Raw genomic sequence first — 18,691 nt, forward strand, 5'->3', positions numbered from 1 at the left:
ATAGTGACAGACCAACTAAACAAAGCATCTGCTTTGAGAACTGACTGCAAGTCCATGTCCACCACTTTTCTTTGCTAGCATGCTTCTTGGCTTCAGCAAGTACAACTGCTGCCTCACAGCTAGTCTTTAAACTAAGGAGCCTCATTTACCAAAACCTTTTAGTGAGGAGAAGAATGGAGACCAGCATGTGGTAAGCAGAAGGGAAGAGAGCTGGAAGAGCAAGTTCACCAACTATACAAAGGAAACTACTTTGCGTGAAATAGTGTAGTAAGGATAGCCTCCCCTGCCACGCACCAACCAGCACCACTGGTTATACGTCTGCCATAGATGTTATCGCATGCAACTGTAACCTACCTTAATACCATTCAAAACAACACATAGTTTTGAGTCAGACAAGACATTCATAAATTTAATTTATTCAGTTCAGCAAGAGTGATGAAAACCTGAGGCATGTGCATACAGCCCAGAATAGTTAACAGAGAAAGCATCCTACAGTTTGCACTGTGACACCAAGCTTTTACATTTTCTTAATAAACCTTTTCTAAGACAAGATAATTATGCTATCCATCTTCAAGTGCTTTGTCACCTATGAAAGTTGTACAGTTTCCATAGAAGCTAGTGAAATGTGCATTTGAGAGCACTGACATCTAAGGCAGTAGCTTGGCAAATCTCTAATTATTGGAAGTCAAGAGTAACAGATTTAATAGAGCTTTAGAGATAATTCACTGTTATAGTTTGGGCAGGTGATATGTGTGTTATGTCACTTTCTGCAACACCTTTAACATTTTCTACTTTGAGCATATTTGTTTTATACTACCTAATATAGCATACAAAGCAATTATTTAAGAGTTATGTGTGCAGTTTTGACCCTACACAGCCCTGCCCTTGTTAACAAGAGATTACACGCAAGACTGAGCTTTCTCTTACTACAATATGAATTTATGGCTTAGTAATTATTTGTGTACAGGTTGGAAATGAGGTATCATCTCGTCATTTCAGGAAAGTGACAGTACAAATTGAGTTCCTCCCTGGCAAGTCCTGAAAATGAAAACTGCACCAGTAACTGGCAGTCTCCAAAACATTGCTACATACAAACAAACAAACAGAATATAAATGATATCTTAATTTAAATGTTGGGAAAACTGTCTATCCTCATGCTATTACCAATTTTCATATATGATAAAAATATTAATCAACTTAGAAAAGCATAGTCAACAGCAAACAAACAACTCCTGTGCTGTTTGGTGAACTGTTCACTAGAAGTAAAGCTTTTTTTAACATACCCTGGGAAATGTTTGGGAATGCATTTATTAATGAACCGCAACAGAAAAGTTCTAATCAGACACCTTGATCCTAAAATGGGGAATGAAAGGAATTGAAGTAGGCTGAATCTGAAGCATCCACTACAGCAGCCCTGCAGTTTGTAAACCACAGCCAACTAGCAACCGTGGAGGACACTTCTCAAGGGGCTTCTTGCATTACTACATGCCCAAGACTATACAACCATGTGGCTGGCAAGTGTGTAGCAAGGCACTATGCAATGCTACTCCACTGCGTTCAAGCTTGTGTGCATTCTGTGCCCTCAGATCTGAATCTGATTTATAGTAACTAATAGGGCTTTCAAGGTAAGTGAGCTATTTAAGGAGTGATTTACCAGTTCCACTTCCCCAATGAGTTTTCATGGCCAAGTGGGGATTAGAACTCTGATCTTCAGAGTCCTAGTACATCACTACAAGACACTGGGAATCACATTTAAGCTCTTTTATCAATGCAGGCCTGCATCACAGCCAGGTCATAATTTTAACATTTGTGAAATACATTGAGTACAGATGATAAAGGATAAAGCAGAAGCAACACTTATTATGGATGTAGTGTTTCATTTGAAAATCTAGACTGGTGCCTCTCCTACGTGGGTTCCTACAGTAAGGAATTTGAAGACATCCTCCTTCCATCTGCAGGACATCAAGACCCTCCAGACATTGTAAAGTTTCCTTTTAAAGCAGTAAGAAACACTGTAACAACACCATATGGAGCCTTTCTTAAGGTCAAGAGAAAGCTATTATGGATTTAGTCTACATCTAATTGTTAGTCCTAACAGAAATAGATACATCGAATCAATTGCTGATTGTAAACTCCATTGATTTAGCAAGTCTAGCCTAACAAGGACTCGCAGTTGGGATTTAGGCTTTATTTCATTTCACAACGCCTCTAAATATAATTTCAGTGAAGGTGGGCAAAGTGTAGCTTGTGGGCAGCATGTGGTCTTCTAGGTCCTTCCTGAACCCTGATGCCCCTTGCAGAAAATAAATTTGCCAAAAAAACACCCACCCCAAGATAATTTAATGTACCTGGTAGCCTCCAAGAGTAACAATACTGCATCAGAACAAGGCACATGCCTGCCCAGCTTGTTTTAACTCCCTCTCCAAAACCCAAATGTTCACAACCAGTCATGTCTGCTTTTCATTTCTGTGCTTATTGGGGGACTGCTATGTCCTACAGTGAATTCTGAAATTCACTGTAAACATGTCCATAACATGAGACAATTTTAGTTTGTAATATGGCAGGTTATCTGAAGAAATTCAGCACTTGCATACTTGGCTTATAATTGGCTGGCTACCAAACACAAGATTTTAAAAAGTAACTTACGTATTTCTAGAAACATCAGAAGCGTTTTACTGTTCTTCCTCAGATGTACATTTTCAGAAGTTAATTACATATAAACTGTACATACTAAAATGAAGGCTGCATTTCTTTATGAAACAGCATTGCAGAATAGTTCTACTTTAATGTCACCTCAACTCTTAATGTAGTTTTTATAAAGTTAGAAAACAGAAAAATATCTAAACATTGAGATTTCTTCTCAGTAACATTATGCACTGCTGTCTGGGTATATACAGTACAGACTTGGAAGGTTCAGGAAATTTCAGACAAGTCAAACATTAATTTGTTCCAGAGCTTGGAAATGCTCTGCTGGCAATCTCACCAAAACCTAGAGTACAGGAAATCAAGTGCTATATGGGCTTGCCTTTTTCTCCAAACTCCTGTCTCTCTGGAAGGAACAAAGGAAATTAGGGTTGGCAATACACATCCAATCATTCAGGTAAAACAGAGAATAAGCCATCTAAAACAACCCCCACATGTGTAACCTATGTAAGTTTATTTCATAAATACAGCATAATATAAATGCACCTGTTTCTTAGCAAATCTTGCTTGGATGCAGTGGGAATGGCTATGACTTAGAACATTCACTTCTCTTCAATGTATTTCTTGTACATGAAACATTATATGCTTTAATGCAGTTGCTACTAAGCTATGATTCCAGTGACCAGAAAATAAAATATCCCTCACCCCACCTTGTCATGAAAGGTTTGGTAGTGAAATCAGGTAATTTATGTAAGACTAGGGTCAGCTTCATTAAATTAGATACAATTCATGAAAACCATTTAATCACTATTAAAATAGTGATTAAAGTGGCAATGACATGAAAAAGAAATGAGGTAATTAAATCCAGTGAGTGTATCCTCTCTTGTTTTTGCTCATTTGTCTCATCCTCTACCATTAAATTACAAAAAGGGGAATAAAGAGGAGATAACAAAGAAAGATGCAAAGGCCACCAATGAAGCCCTGAGAATGAAGAGGGGTTAAAAAGCTGAGGCTCTGTTGTGTTGTTTTCCTGGATTTTCAAACTGAGTTTATATACATGCAACAAAGAAGTTTTATGATATGCCCTGCTTTGTTTTTCCTTCCGAATCCTCCTATCTCTCTTCTTTGGAGCTTGAGGCTTATGGATTGAAATTGATGTTTGAGCAGCAGATTATTAATTTTCAATAAGTTTTTTGGCTTTCACATTAGCGTGTTCAATACGGTCTTTATTTGTTTCAGCCTGAAATAGAAAATATAATGCAAAATAATTAGTAAACTAGGAAGACAGAAAGAACACATTCAAGACATGTTGTGTTGTTTTTTCTTCAACACCTGGCCAAGAACAAGTTTATGTGTGACATTATGGAAAGGCAAGAAGAAGTACTGAGCACAGTAGGTCATTAGAATTTCTTGTATCCTCAAATTCATTACAGATATGGAGCAAATATTACCTACAAGTCACTGAATGGAGAAAATATCTGGGACTGTGAATGACCTGGTAGACAACCATGGGAGTCAACCAGTGACAAAAATGTTATATCATAAAGCAGTGGTTCCCAACCTTGGGTTCCTAGATGTTCTTGGATTAAAACTCCTGGAAGCCATTACCAGGATGCTGGCCAAGATTTATGGGAATTATTTAGTCCAAGAACATCTGGAGAACCCAAAGTTGGGAACCACTGCCCTGGAGCATTTACAGCAAAACTGAAGGTGCACATTTTAGGGTATAAAAGTCTAAAAGACTCAGGGTTCAGTTTCCTTCTTCATATCTTCTTGCAGTTAGGAATAGTGAAACAAGCTGGGAGGCATGATTAGAGCTACTCGTTTCTGTTGGCATACTCTTCTTCCAGAAGTCCAACAAAAAACAGATCACCCTGTTTTGTAAATGCCCTAGAATTTTGATAAGTTGTGGTATTACATTTTAGGAAAGATGTAACACCCTCAGTATTCAAAATGCCTCACATACATGATCTTAGTAGCCTTCCTCTTGATGTTGGTGCCATCAACCCCTACACAATGTGCTAGGGCACAAGATAAACTAGCTATATTCTTATGCAACATAAGCAGCTTATATCTGAGTGGAGATCTGAACCAAGTATTTCCAGGTGTGAGGTCAGGTTTGCAATTACTACCATGTTTTCCCCAAAATAAGACAGAGTCTTATAATTTTTGCTCCAAAATGTATTAGGGCTTACTTTCAGGGAATTTTTTATTTTACAGTCATGTCATCTTCTTCTGGTTGCTGCACAATGGTGGATGATGGGGTTTCACTTAACCGGAGCTTATTTTTGGGATAGGGCTTATATTACAAGCATCCTGAAAAATCATACTAGGGCTTATTTTCGGGTTAGGTCTTATTTTCAGAGAAACAGGGTATTTATTTATTTATTTATTTATTTATTGGATTTATATACCGCCCCATAGCGCTACAAGCACTCTCCGGGCGGTTTACAATTTTAATTATAAAGGCTACACATTGCCCCCCCAGCAAGCTGGGTACTCATTTTACCGACCTCGGAAGGATGGAAGGCTGAGTCAACCTTGAGCCGGCTACCTGGGATTTGAACCCCAGGTCGTGAGCACAGTTTTAGCTGCAGTACAGCGTTTTAACCACTGCGCCACGAGGCACATGCCTGCCTCCATCACTTTGGAACTCGCTCCCACCTGAGGTACGATGAACCCCCATCCCTCGGTTTCAGGAGACCAGTTAAAACCTTACTCTTTTCACAAGCCTTTTTATGGCCTTACCCCAGAGTAATCTTGCAGATCGATGGGGCTTCATAGTATGATACTATGAACGTTTGTGAAATTACTGTGGTGCCCCGCTTTACGATTACCTCGTTAAATGATGAAATCGCTTCACGATGATGTTTTTGCGATCGCTATTGCGATCGCAAAACGATGTTTCAAAGGGTGATTTTCGTTTGACGGGAACCGATTCTTTGCATTATGACGATCTAAAAACAGTTGATCGTCGGGTTTTAAAATGGCCACCCACTGTGCAAAATGGCTCCCCACTGTTTTTAGGATGGATTTTTCGCTTAGCAGGGATCGGAAAATGGCCTCCCTATGGAGGCTCTTCGCTGGACGCTGAGGTATTTCGCCCACTGGAACGCAATGCGTTTCAATGGTTTTTTTTCCTCGCTTGATGACGATTTTGCTCTACCGCAATTTCGCTGGAACGGATTATCCTCGTCAAGCGAGGCAACACTGTATACCCCATTTCCTATGAAGGTCAAGTTACTTTTAAAAATTGGAAAATTTATTTATTTATTTATTTATTTATTTATTTGATTTATATCCCGCCCATCTGGTAAGTCGGTATCACTCTGACCATTACTAATAAAGGGTTGGGCAATAGATCCTTTTAATAAATAATGGCAAATTTAGGACAATGTGCTTATCCTTCAGTTATCTTTATTATTCGTTACACAATATCTGGATTAAGAATCTAAAGCATACATTCTACACCTTTCAAACTGCAATGCAACACTCAAATGTGTAATGAAGAACCCACAAGTGCCTCCCTCAACTTTTACTAAGATACCATCTTTTTCATACTACAAGGAGGAGGAAAGATTTTCTCAGGTTCAGGCAATTCCAACTGTAGGTTCTGACTAAAAACTACCTTCATTGTTTCTACAGGTAATGTTCACAAGCAAAGAGCTTGCTATAAAACCAGAATAAACCAATGTAATGAGAAAGTCCATGTCTTGGGTGCAAAGATGTTACTCATTAATTGTTTATTAAAGCCACCTGTTTATTGTTTTGTTTTTTTGCCCACCAGGGCTCCAAAATCATTTACAATAGATTAACATTATTGATCACAGATTTAAAACAATCTTTAGAAGAAGATTAAAAGTATATTTTAAATGAAAACATTCTCTAAAAGCCTATTTTAACAAAAATCCATCAAAACATTTTTGCTATCTGTTAGACTATCAGCCTTGGGAGAGAGTTTTACATTTGGAATTCTACAGAAAAAGCTCTGTCTTAAGCAGCCACCAGAGTGGTAGGAGGTGTACCAATATGAGGATGTCAAACTCTGAGTAGGTACGCATAGCAGGCAGCTATCACATATCCTCTCCTTAAGCCATTTAGACCTCTACTGATCAAAATCAGCACCCTGAATCAAGTTTGGAAGTGCTACTGGCAGCCAGTGCAATTGGTTCAAGACTGGTGTTACAGGATCTCTAAAGTGTACACCAGCTAATGCTGTGGCTGCTGTGTTTTGCTTGCTCTTTAGACAAAGGGCTAAGACATGTTGCTAAATTGGAGGATCTGGCTGCAGCCTAGGATTGTGGTGCAAAGAACTTGTTGACTTGCCCATCTCAGTACTAGAATCACCAAGATTAAGGCACAAAGGGCGGGATTCTTGTTTCTTACCTTTTCATTTATCCGGTCTATCTGTTTGTTTTGTGAATCAATCTCATTACCCATATCCAAGGCCATATTTTTCAGATTTCCCAAGATGTTTCCTACTTGGGCTAGGTTTTCATCCATTTCATCTTCTCTGGCATCATTTGTTATCCTGTCAAGAAAATCATACGTTGAGAACTCGCAAGTTAATTTTCTCCTACAGGTAACATAATTTTCACTAACAGAGACTTCTACTAAGTATGGTTTGAAAATCTGAATAGAAAGCTATTACCCAAAACATACAATTAAATATTTTTCAGACTTATCTCTTATGAGTTTCCCAGAATAGATTTTTTTTCAATAATTTTAGATACAAAATCTGTTGTTCCTCAAAACAATTATTTATTCCTGTGTGTACTTAACAGTATATGATAAATTAAGCATCTCACCGTGTTATATATCCTCCAGTTGATCCTCCTGCAGTCTGTTGCTGATAGTCTAATACTCGACCGGGCTGTTTAGACACAACATGATCAGCTGAATTTTCTACTCCATCACCCCAGGTTGTCTTATATGCTTTGCTAGTCTCAAAATTCTTCATTCTGTAAGAAAAGCAGTCAAACATAATTAGAGCAAAAAACTATAGATTTTTAATTGACTTACTATACAATTTCTAAATAGAAAAAATAATGTAGACTATCTCCTGATAAGATATTTACAGTACAGACAAATGTACCAGCAGAGTTCACATTTCCTATGTTAGTGATTTTACATAGTTGTATGGAATGTAATAATTAACAGAATGATGTACATACAGGAGAAAATAACTTGAGTACAACCTGCATTTTGTAGTTCAAAAATTTACCTGACCAAAATCTGACAAACTACCATTTAATTTTTTTAGTGCCACTTTAGAATAGTTCTCCACATTTTTATAACTGTATGTAACTTACCAGTTTCCTGAAATAAAATCTAATAGGTTTACCACTAAATACCAGTATCAACATTCCAGACAACACAACAGTTTCAGATTTATTAGGTCAGAGTAAACACCTAAACACAATTTATAAACAACACTGTACAGATACCATACAGCTACGGACTGTCACAAGATTGCTCGCATGTTAAGACAACATACACATGCAAACATGCACCTAGTTAGAAAATCACCTTCAGACAGTTGGTTAACAGTACAGGCTGCTTCATAAGATTGACCTTTTCCTAAAGTCCGCTTTGATTCCAATCTCTTGTGTTAAATCTTCATTTTGTTAAGCAAGAAAGATCAGTGTGGTTAGGAGAGAATGAGAAAACAGTGACCAGTAAGACAAGCAAACAGATAAACAGTTGTTAGCAAACAAACTATCTCAAAGTATAGCAGGAGTTATGTTTTTAATCAAGAGAAGAAGAGAGAGAAGAAAGTGAATGTTGTAAACTTGGCACTTCTGTTGAGGTTACACTATTCTCAGAGGGAAAGTGCCAGATGGTTCAGAGAAATGAAATGAAAGCCACCATCTGATTTCTCCTCCTATATTTGTTCCAGTTGCTGTTCTGGGATAAAGTGTGTTGAGGAAGACACCACACAAACTTTTACAATGTGCATAAAGTAAGAATATTGAAATTACCTAGGATTCTTTCATGCAAGCTAAGCCCTCTCCTAAAGAAAAGAGTGAGAATGTGACAGTGGAAGAGGAAAATACTTTTTTTATATTTAACACTTTCCTTCTACTCTCCTCTTCCCAGCATTCAAAGCATCTACTGGTGGCATTTTACTTCTAATCACTCAGATGGACAAAAAGGTTCACAGGTTCATCACACTAGCTAATGTTATTCCAATAATACCAATGGATAGGGATACAGAACAATGTATTTTCAAAACACCAAATAAGTGTAATTAAAAAAGCCATCCACATCAGTTGCTTTATTCCTCCCCCCCAACATATTTCAACTAGATTGAAATAATCTGTACTCCTTAAATTTTAGGTAAAGGTAAACGTTCCCCCTGAAAATTTTTGTCCAGTCATCTAAGGGGCAGTGCTCATCCCCGTTTCCAAGCCATAGAGCCAGCGTTTGTCCGAAGACAATCTTCCGTGGTCACATGGCCAGTGCAACTTAGACACGGAACGCTGTTACCTTCCCACCGAGGTGGTCCCTATTTATCTACTCGCATTTGCATGCTTTCGAACTGCTAGGTTGGTGGGAAATTTTAGAGCCTTCCCTTAAAACAGTGTTTCCCAATTTGTGAGCAGTGACACCTAAGGAGATCACATAGTGTTTTCTGGGATTGGTGGTTGTGGATTGCACTGTATGTGTTGTAGCCCATAGTAAATAATTTATTCCTTGACCTTTAACAAGAGGAAATTAAAGCTGTATAAGAAACAGGCCCTCTGAGGGAGAAAGAAGCCCTTACTTTCTGAGAAGGGATGACTTACCCCAATGAGTATGTCTTCTTATCCAAACATAGCGGGGTGGGGTGGGGGGGGTCGCAAGTTACTTGGTTATAATAAAAGGGGGACATGAGTTGGAAAAAGGTTGGAACCACTGTCTTAAAACATGGCAGAACAACTTAAAACACACAAGAGAAAAATTCACAATCTTTGAACGTTTGAATTTATTCCTGAGCTGAATATTTTTCTTGAAAAACTTATCTTATAAATCTAGTTTTAACTGACCTATTGCAAGGGCAGACACACAAACCACAACATTTGTTGAGTTCTGTCAAGTTCTTCTCAGCTTCTCTCATATCCTTGTTTATTTGGTCCATGCCTTCTTCTATACGGTCTAGTTGTTCTAGAGATATATTCAGATAAAATAAAAGAATAAGAAACCTTAAAGGATACAAGATATTTTTATGTCAGATAATAACTTACAAAATTTATATTTAAATTTTTTTTATTGTAGCTGGGACACCACACTGGAAAGCAGTTAATTATTTTAAATGCCTGGTGTGCATGTGGCTAATGTCAGTTTGTATATCTATACTGTATTAGTTGTGTGTGATGTCTCACTATTTGAAGTGTATTTTTAAATGTGATAGATTTATATGTTACTATTAGTCTAAACACCACATGGTTCTGTACCACACATGTACAACTTACCCCCTTGTTCATCTAGCATGGTAATGGTTTTGATTCCTGCATCTTGGGACTGTAAGGAAGAGAATATATTAATAGGAAGTACAGAACAAGCAAAAACTGGACACTAAAGTTGATATAAAAAACATTCAGTAAATGGTTACATGAAACAGAACAGATCAACTAGTACAATTATCTGCACTGGTGCTATGTAAATTTCAAAGTCCATTATCAGTTGTGATTTAAGAAGCATACAGGACATTAATATCACTTTTCCATGCATTTTCATCACCGCTCTTCTACAAAGACTTTAAAAATGCACCTGTGTGCTTTAAAATAACAATATGTATTTTACAAATTGCACACATGAACAGTTTTGAAACAATTTGGTCATTTTCTTCTCACACAGTTTTGAGCGATTCCTTACCTCAATGGCCATGCCAAGAATCCTTCTTGTGCTTTCTAGAGACTAAAAGAAAAAAGAGATTTATCTTCATGCATGCTAATCTTTAAAAGGATAGAAATATCACATTATAGTACAGTGGTGCCCCACATAGCGATGATAATCCGTTCCGAAAAAATCATCGCTATCCGGATTCGTCGCTATGCGGGACAAAAAATCCCATAAGAATGCATTAAAACACATTTAATGCGTTCCTATGGGGGAAAAACACACCGCTATGCGGAAATCCTCCATGCAGCCAACATTTTTGCTGCCCGGTAAGCAAGGAAAGAGCGCGAAAACACAGTGGGTGGCCATTTTATTTACCCAGCGGCCATTTTGGAACCGCCAATCAGCTGTTTTAAAAACATCGCAAAGCGGTGTTTTCCCATTTAAAACATTGCAATGTGATCGCTTTTGCGATCGCAAAAAACACATCGCTATGCGGATTCGTTGTTAGACGGGGCGCTCGTTATGCGGGGCACCACTGTATATATTATTTCAAGAAATTCTGTATAACGATATATCTCAAACTATAACCAAGATGCAGAGGTTTTTTGCCAGGTAGCAACATACTTGCATTTCAGCATTATAAAAGTAATTTTGGGCAGTATGAGACGTTTATTAAGAATAAACTTTTGATTCTAAATATATTTCTTTAAACTGGCAACTACTTTTGACTTCATAAGTATATGGGATACATTTTTGGCTTGAGAAATATTTACCTCATCAGTAACCTGATTTGCTCTTAGTTGAATTTCTTCTGGAGATAGCTCAGCCATGATCAACACTTATTTTCCAATATCTTGAATATAAAAGAAAAATTGGATTTATCCTGAAACAACATATCATTTACAATGTCAGAGTCCTGATAAATTTCATACAGTAAAAATCAATTACAAACATGATAAGAAATTTCTAATTATATGTATAAGCCTCTCAATTTTCTGAAATCACAAAAACCAATTTTAAACTTCCAACATCAGAATAATCTATGATCAAAATGATTATATAGAAAACCCAAAATGAAATAGTCCCTGTCAGGAATTATGCTAATTGCTTTAAAATAATTAGTCTCTAGATAGCAGCTTCAATAACAAGCTAAAACTAAGGAAGGAGGAAAAACTGAACTCTGCCCAGTCTTATTCACTTACAAGCATCCCAAATTATCCTGTAATTTTCTCTTGCTCCCACCAAATCCAAATATCTACACAAGATAATCATCCATAGTGGTTTGTGCATGTGCGCCCATATACACATCTGCATTTTAAAAAGGGGAAATACCCAGAACAAACAGTGTACTGCAACAATTTTCTGAGAGAAGGGTTGCATTTTCTGACAGATTTGCAAGGGTGCCAATATTTTCTGGTCACGACTGTACAAAGCATAGCAGCATAGACCAAACAAAGTAAATTCAAAGCACTTGCTTTGCAATTTCAGCATTGGATTTCAATAGAATGGAAAGTAAGTGTTAAATATTTTATAATAATAATTATTATTATTATTGTAGAGTTGCAGAACTGGAAGGGACCCTATGGATCATAGGTTCCCAAAGTGGGTATATGGAGCCCCCGGGGTCGATTTTGACTTGCAGGGGTTCATGTCAGAGAGGAAAAAAATGGGGGTGCAAGTTCAGACTTTTATCAAAGCTTTGCAGGGGATCTACAGAAAACAAGTCAGCAAGTGGTTTACGGGGCAAAAAAGTTTGGGAACCTATGAATGGATCATTAAGTCCAGCCCATCAAGGAGTCATAGTGGGGAATCAAACTTCCAACCTCTAGCTCCGCAACCAGATGCCTAAACCACTGAGCATAGGTTCAGTAGTATAGTTCGCAGGATCAGAATCTGATGGTTCACTTATCCACATTTTGAAAATATTAAAATAAAAATCCTAGAAATACATATTTCTAAAGATGAAGTTACCAGAACTGGCCAGTAGAAGGAGCCAGAGACCACACTATGCATAGTGTTCATTATTAAAATTGCATTTGCTATAATCCATATTTTTCTGCATTCGTGGTGGGGGCTCGGAACCAATTCTCCCGTGGATACAGAGGTCCTACTATATTTTCAAATCCTTCTCTTTATGTTTAAAATGGGGCAGAAAAGAACAAAAAAAATTAACAACTTTATTTTCCAGCATTTCGAAATAATTATTTCTTTTATTTTACTCATTACCATGCAGACAGTAATCAATAAATTCAACTGCAATAGAAAAGCTAGAAATAAAGCCATGCTAAAACATAACAGCTATGTTAAAACAATTTTTTTAAAAAATGTAAAGATTAGATTGTTTGGTGAAACAAACAGGGGCCACAGGGTAAATACGACAATTGGTATCCAGTGGTAGGATACAAAATAATCCAGTAAAGCCAAAGTTTAAAAGTGAATTTTCTGGAGTCATGGGTACCTTTTATTCAGAGGTCTGTGGCGACCTGCTAGAGCTTTTGTGGAAAAGCTTAGTGGCGGGGTTTCTGAACCCAGATCTGAGGGAACTAAAGATATGGAACTGGCTCTAAAGCAGAGGTCATCAACCTTTTTTGGTCCGCGGCCCGTTTGAGGCTTGTGAGCCCCGTGCGTGGACTGGTTGGGGGGTGGGGCACCCCCGTGCTCACGAGTGGGTGTGTCATGCTTGCAGGTGGGCATGTTGCGCTTGCTCATGCTAATAGTCGGTGTAACAATGTGCTAACCATTCCCCCAGGGCCCCTTGCAGGAGAGCAGTACCCTTCCCTGCGGGCAGCCCACATGGGAAGTGCCAATGGGCAGCCACCAGGCGGGAGCGTTTGCGTTATCCTGCTGCTTCTTGCCCGGCCGACTCTTCCCACAAGAGGAAAAGGGAAGCAAAGAGTCGGACACGACTTAATGACTAAACAACAACAAGCCCAAAAAATAAGCCCTAGTTAAGTGAAACCCCAACATCCACCATTGTGCAGCAACCAGAATAAGACATAACCATAAAAAAGAGAACACCCCCTGAAAATAAGCCTTAATGTGTTTTTTGAAGCAAAAATTAATTAATTGACATTTGTAAGCCGCCCCGAGTAGACTTTGTCTAGGGGGGCGGGGTAAAAATCTAATAAATAAATAAATAAATAAATAAATAAATAAATAAATAAATAAATAAATAAATAAATAAATAAATAAATAACATAAGACCCTGTCTTATTTTTGGGGAAACACAGTAAGCAGTAACTCAGAAGCAAAATTTCCCATAGGAATGCATTGGAAACCATTTAATCCGTTTTGGCTGTTTTTCGTTCTTATCTAGAGCTGCCATTCCCAAGTACTGTACAGGCATTAGTTTTTATAGGAACTAATGCAAATATGGTTAATCTGTACTCTACCACTAGGGGGAGAATTTTTTTCTTTTTTTCTTCTTTTGACCCGATGAATTTAGGTAAAAAAAAAGGGCAAGAAAGGAGGGACGAGGGAAGGAACACCTTCTAAAGTCTAAACACAAGACCTTTTAACACAAGCACCTTTTAAACAAAACCAAGCACCTTTTAGCTTAAACAAGGGCAGGAGAACACATTTTAAAAAGAACACTTTTTTTCTGTTCGTACAGTAACTCGAAGCTCCCTTAGCAAGCCAAAGCAAAATTTTGTGAATGGAGCGGTTTGTAAGTCAAAACGTTCCTAGTTGGGACGTAAGTAAGTCGAGGTTCCACTGTATTTATTTCCATGTGAATTTTTTGGGATTGTATGTGTGTGAGGAAACAGAATATAACCCACAAAAGCTCACAGGGAAATAAATTTGTTAGTCTTAAATGTGCCACAATATTTTTACGTTAATACATTTACTAATAAAACGGTGAGATTTTGTAATACAGTTGATACACAGTTTAGGATCAGTTTTCAAGAGAATGTTTTAGTGCCCATGCAGTGAACAGCTTGATTCCCTTTTTGTTTTGTTTTTTGCATTGACTGGTCAAATAAAAATTTAAAAATAAGGACATCACTCAGAAAGATTTCCTGTCTTCTCTTATCAGCTTCCTGAACATCCTGTAGGAACAATAGGGTTATTGCTGCTCTTTCAGTCACCTTAGAATTATGTAATCATCTGGGTTGTTTAACACTTTAAGTTACCTGTTGCTGAAAAAAACTTTATAAAACTGACAGAACTGAATTCCACAGACCTGTAACAAATGCAAAAGTTTGGAGGGAAAATAACAAAGAACACTATCAACCCCTCCCTCAAAAAAGGGGGAGATTTTTCCATGGCAGATTTTATCCTTTCCAAAGCTGTATTCCTTCCTAGTTTTAATGCCAAATCCACAAACAATACCTATGAATTTCAGTTTTCAAAGAAGTACTGCAGCTGTGTTAGTCTGTTTCAATATGTACTACAGAAGCAGAATAAAACCAGAAGTCTTGTGGTACCTTTAAAACCAACAGATTCATTTTCATATTAGACTCCTTCTTGCCACAATATATTATCCTCACATAAACAGACTAATGTGAAGGTTTGGGCAATTTCTGGGTAGGCATTTAAAATGGCACGTCCTGCCTTCAGAAAAAAAAACTGCCACATTCTCCATGTATACATTAAATTGTTTTAGGTCAGTGATGGCAAAACATTTTGATCCCGATTGCCCAAACTGGGGGGGGGGGGGGGAGACAGTGGGCAGTGGAAGTGATGGCGGAAGGGGGAATCCTGGGCACGGAGGTGCCTCCAGACCCCACTCCGGATTCACATCCAATTGAGCCCAAACCCCACCAGCGCCAGCTGTTCCAGATCCTGGCCCGCCACTTGTTGGGGCGCTAGCACCATGTCTGCAGCCACCTCCTCAGGTTTGGCTGCCGGGGGTGGCAATCTGGCGACTTATGGCTCATGTACCTGCAGAGTGTGCGCTGCATGCCAGCTGTGGCACACGTGCCATAGGCTCACCATCGCTGTCTTAGGTGATCAAAGAGCCTTCCCACTGCATGGATATGAAGTTGACAAGACACAGAAAGAAGCAGGAGCAGGAGGATATAAGAATGCATATAAAAGTTACTGAACAGCAAGAAGGTACAGCAGAAGGCCAGAGGAACTGCTGCAATATGCTCTCCATGAGAAAACCTTTGAGCAGTGTCCAGAAGCTCCCAGTGGTTCAATATGTATCAAGAGATTACTCCAACAGGTGCAATTGATATTAAGATATGAATCCAATTTGTTTTAAACTTTAAAGGGTCCAAAAGTTTGGGGCCTAGCTATTTAGGGAACGGTCTATCTCATCATCATCATCATCATCATCATCATCTTAGAACTGCAGAAGCTAGGGATCATCGAGTCCAGCCTCTGTCAAGAAGGCACAGTGGGGAATTGAACACCCAACCCAAATGCCTAAACCACTGATTTATCTGAACCCATCTGGATGTTAAGATTTTCAAAGATCCCTTTTGTGAATACTGATGCTTGCAGACAGCTCCTGGATGAACAAACAGAGCTTTTTTCTGTGTTACTCCCAGCATTCTTTTCAAAATGCATACCTCTCAGAATTACAATTAGTTCCCACCCTTATTACTTTTTGGAAGGTTGTGGAAACATCTCCAAATTGTCCTTTAAAACTGCGTTGGTGTTTTATTAACAATTATTATAACTTAAACATTAAATTTTTTTCTCAGTGATGTTAGCAAAACTGAAAACAGGAAAACAATTAAATAAAGAGGAACACAAAGTGACAACATACAGAAAAAATCTATACATTTTTTCAGTATGTTGTCATTCTGTGTTCCTCTTTATTTAACAATAAAGACCACATTCAGAGAATTTTTGTGAACAAGATTATCAGGAGGCTCTTATTGATGTTGATGAAGAAAAGCAAGGCTCAGTACAGAACTTGCATAAAGGCCCAGCCACTGTTAGGTAGTGCAACAACAGAGTACAAAATATGTCATTTTCATTTATCACCTGCATGTTATGGGCGTAAGTTTATGCATATGGAAGTCTGCTAAGTATCTAAAGCTGGAGCCCACACGGAACAGGTTAAGCTGGTTAAGTATCATCGGCCTAAGTCTGCACCTTTATAGTAAAAAATCTATCTAGCTCAGAACATTTATCACTGCACGCAAGTAAGACAGATAGTGCCACGGGACATACTCTTCAAATGGAAGCTTAAGTAACTTTCATCCCCAAGATGACCTTCCATGAATTTAAGAAGTTGTTATTTCAGATAAGTTTAACTGATACTGATGTTTGTAACACCTTAGCCTGTGACCTGAAGGCAAAAGCAGTGTAGATATATATCTACGAATGAAAAATTGATCCAGTAGTTCAAAAGCTATTCTTCACACTGGGTTTTGATATGTGCTTCAGAATTTTGTTAAAACATCCACATAAGGGTTCTTTCTTCACCATCTGTGATGAAGATAAGGCTGATCAAGGTTAAAAGAGAAAGAAAAACCGTTATGTTGGGCTTTCCTCAGCAGTAAGAAATGGACCAGCACTAAACCAGATGCAACAGCCTGTAATAGTAGGGCTTGTAAATTTGGCTTTATGTTCATCTTGGGCTTGTTAATGTGAAGATGTAACAGTTATGAACCAAGAATCATCTCCAGATTTTGAGGTTTCTTCTAGCAAGTCTTTATCCAGTCTCTCTGACTGAATCTATCTCTCTACCATTGCCATAACTGCCCATTTGCTCTCATTTTCTCAGTTTATACTCCTGATTTGAAAGCTAAGGTAGGCAAGTAGGAACTGTTGCTCCTTTGGTGGCCACTGAGGCCCATATCCTTTGGACAAGCCGGCTATGGGCATCAGTAGGTGCCACAGGAAGTTTCCACACGTCTGAACCTTCTGCTGTTGACTATATTAAAGGTCTTTCCTCACTCCTCGTCGCAATCCTGTCTTGTATTTCCATGAAAACGTCCTGCACACAAAGTGACAAGTCCAAAACGACGTGAGTGAGAGACAGGGCAGCCCTGAAGAGAGAGAGAGAGAGGCAGGCAGCCGATGGGCAGCACTCCTCCGGAAACCTCCCCAGACCCAAGGAAGCCGGGGCCTAGCCCGGCAAAAGTGGCCAGAGCCCGGCACCCCGAAACCCGGCGCCAGCGATCCCAGGCCCCGCCGGAGGGGCTCAGCTCGGCTCCGGAGGATGCCCGCGGTGCCTTCGGCGCTCCCTCCTGCCCTCTCCAGCCGCCACCACTTCCTGCCTGCTTGCCTGGTCCTTCCTCCTGAGGGATCATCATCTGCCTAAACCCCGGCCGGGGCCTGCTCCTGCCTCTTCGGCCGGTCTTCGCTATGGGGCTCAGCCTCGACTTCCTACCTCTTTGCTGCAAAAAACGAGCCAAGGCGTTCCCGCCGGCCTCACTATTTTCCTCTCCGGCGCGGCGCCCCGGACGACCCCGTTCTCTCGGGCGTTCACGCCTCACCCGTTCCCCACGAACAGCGCCTCCCACCAGCCACCGTCCCCGACCCACCAGCTCCCGAGGACACCGCCGGGAAACTCGCCTCTTTCTCGGCTCGTCTCCTTCCCTCCGTCGTCCTGCTCTCCCAGGGTCCAAACGCGGAATCCCCCTGAACGCAGCCAGCCAGCCAGCCGCCTTCCTCCACTTCCCAGGCTTCACCCCAGGGCAAGGGGGCAGTGAAGGGAGGAGACCCCGCTCTCCTCTCCGGCCTTTTTACCGCCGAGTCTTGGGAACCCCTTGCTTTCCCTTCCCTCGCCTCAGCCGAACCCCACCCCGTCCACTTTCCCTCCCGGAGCTTCCCCCCCCCTCCCTTCAGTTCCTCTTCGGCCACCCGACCGACCGACCGACCAGCCGCCTCCCCGCCCTTTTCCACTACCTACCGTCTAAGCGAGCAACCTATTGGTCGCTTCCTCTGGAAATTCATAACGTTATTGGTGAAAACCAAGAGAAGTCACGCTCTAGCTCCGCCTTTCACTACCTCTTGCTCCACGTTAAAGGTTTGGCCCCGCCTTTTTTCCGTTTCCTGTTGGGTTTTTTAAAAAAGTTATTCAAAGGATAAACACGGTTGATCAAGTTTGGTTTGTACTTCAGAAACACTGAACTAAGTGGATAATCCTAAGAGGGTTTTTTCCCCTGGTTCTGTGTTATTTTTGCCTAAACCGGTAAACGTGTAGATCATCCTCTGAACCTAACGACAAGATGCTAATATAGGGGACACTTAATTGGCAGTAACGAATTACTGTTCTCACAAGTTGGAGGTACTATATAGATCATGTCTTGAAATGTTC

General features: G+C 39.7%; 1 protein-coding gene across 5 annotated transcripts; it reads right to left on the reverse strand.

The window, feature by feature from the left end:
- Positions 1–400: 400 nt before the first annotated feature.
- Positions 401–18,396, reverse strand: SNAP23 (synaptosome associated protein 23). Of its 5 annotated transcripts, none has more exons than XM_078391257.1 (8): positions 18,284–18,396; positions 11,241–11,320; positions 10,501–10,542; positions 10,098–10,146; positions 9,672–9,789; positions 7,452–7,604; positions 7,030–7,174; positions 401–3,883 (listed from the first exon to the last, which is right to left on the reverse strand). In XM_078391257.1, exons 2-8 carry the CDS (start codon positions 11,295–11,297, stop codon positions 3,818–3,820), a joined length of 630 nt encoding a protein of 209 aa, XP_078247383.1. In that variant the 5' UTR covers positions 11,298–11,320; positions 18,284–18,396; the 3' UTR covers positions 401–3,817. The 5 variants fall into 5 exon arrangements, with proteins under 5 accessions (XP_078247383.1, XP_020649373.1, XP_020649374.1 ...); XM_020793714.3 differs by lacking the exon at positions 18,284–18,396 and adding an exon at positions 17,947–18,208; XM_020793715.3 differs by lacking the exon at positions 18,284–18,396 and adding an exon at positions 17,947–18,086 and having other exon boundaries at positions 11,241–11,350.
- Positions 18,397–18,691: the final 295 nt, after the last annotated feature.

The sequence above is a fragment of the Pogona vitticeps genome, chromosome 1, assembly GCF_051106095.1.
Source record: "Pogona vitticeps strain Pit_001003342236 chromosome 1, PviZW2.1, whole genome shotgun sequence".
Taxonomy (NCBI): domain Eukaryota; kingdom Metazoa; phylum Chordata; class Lepidosauria; order Squamata; family Agamidae; genus Pogona; species Pogona vitticeps.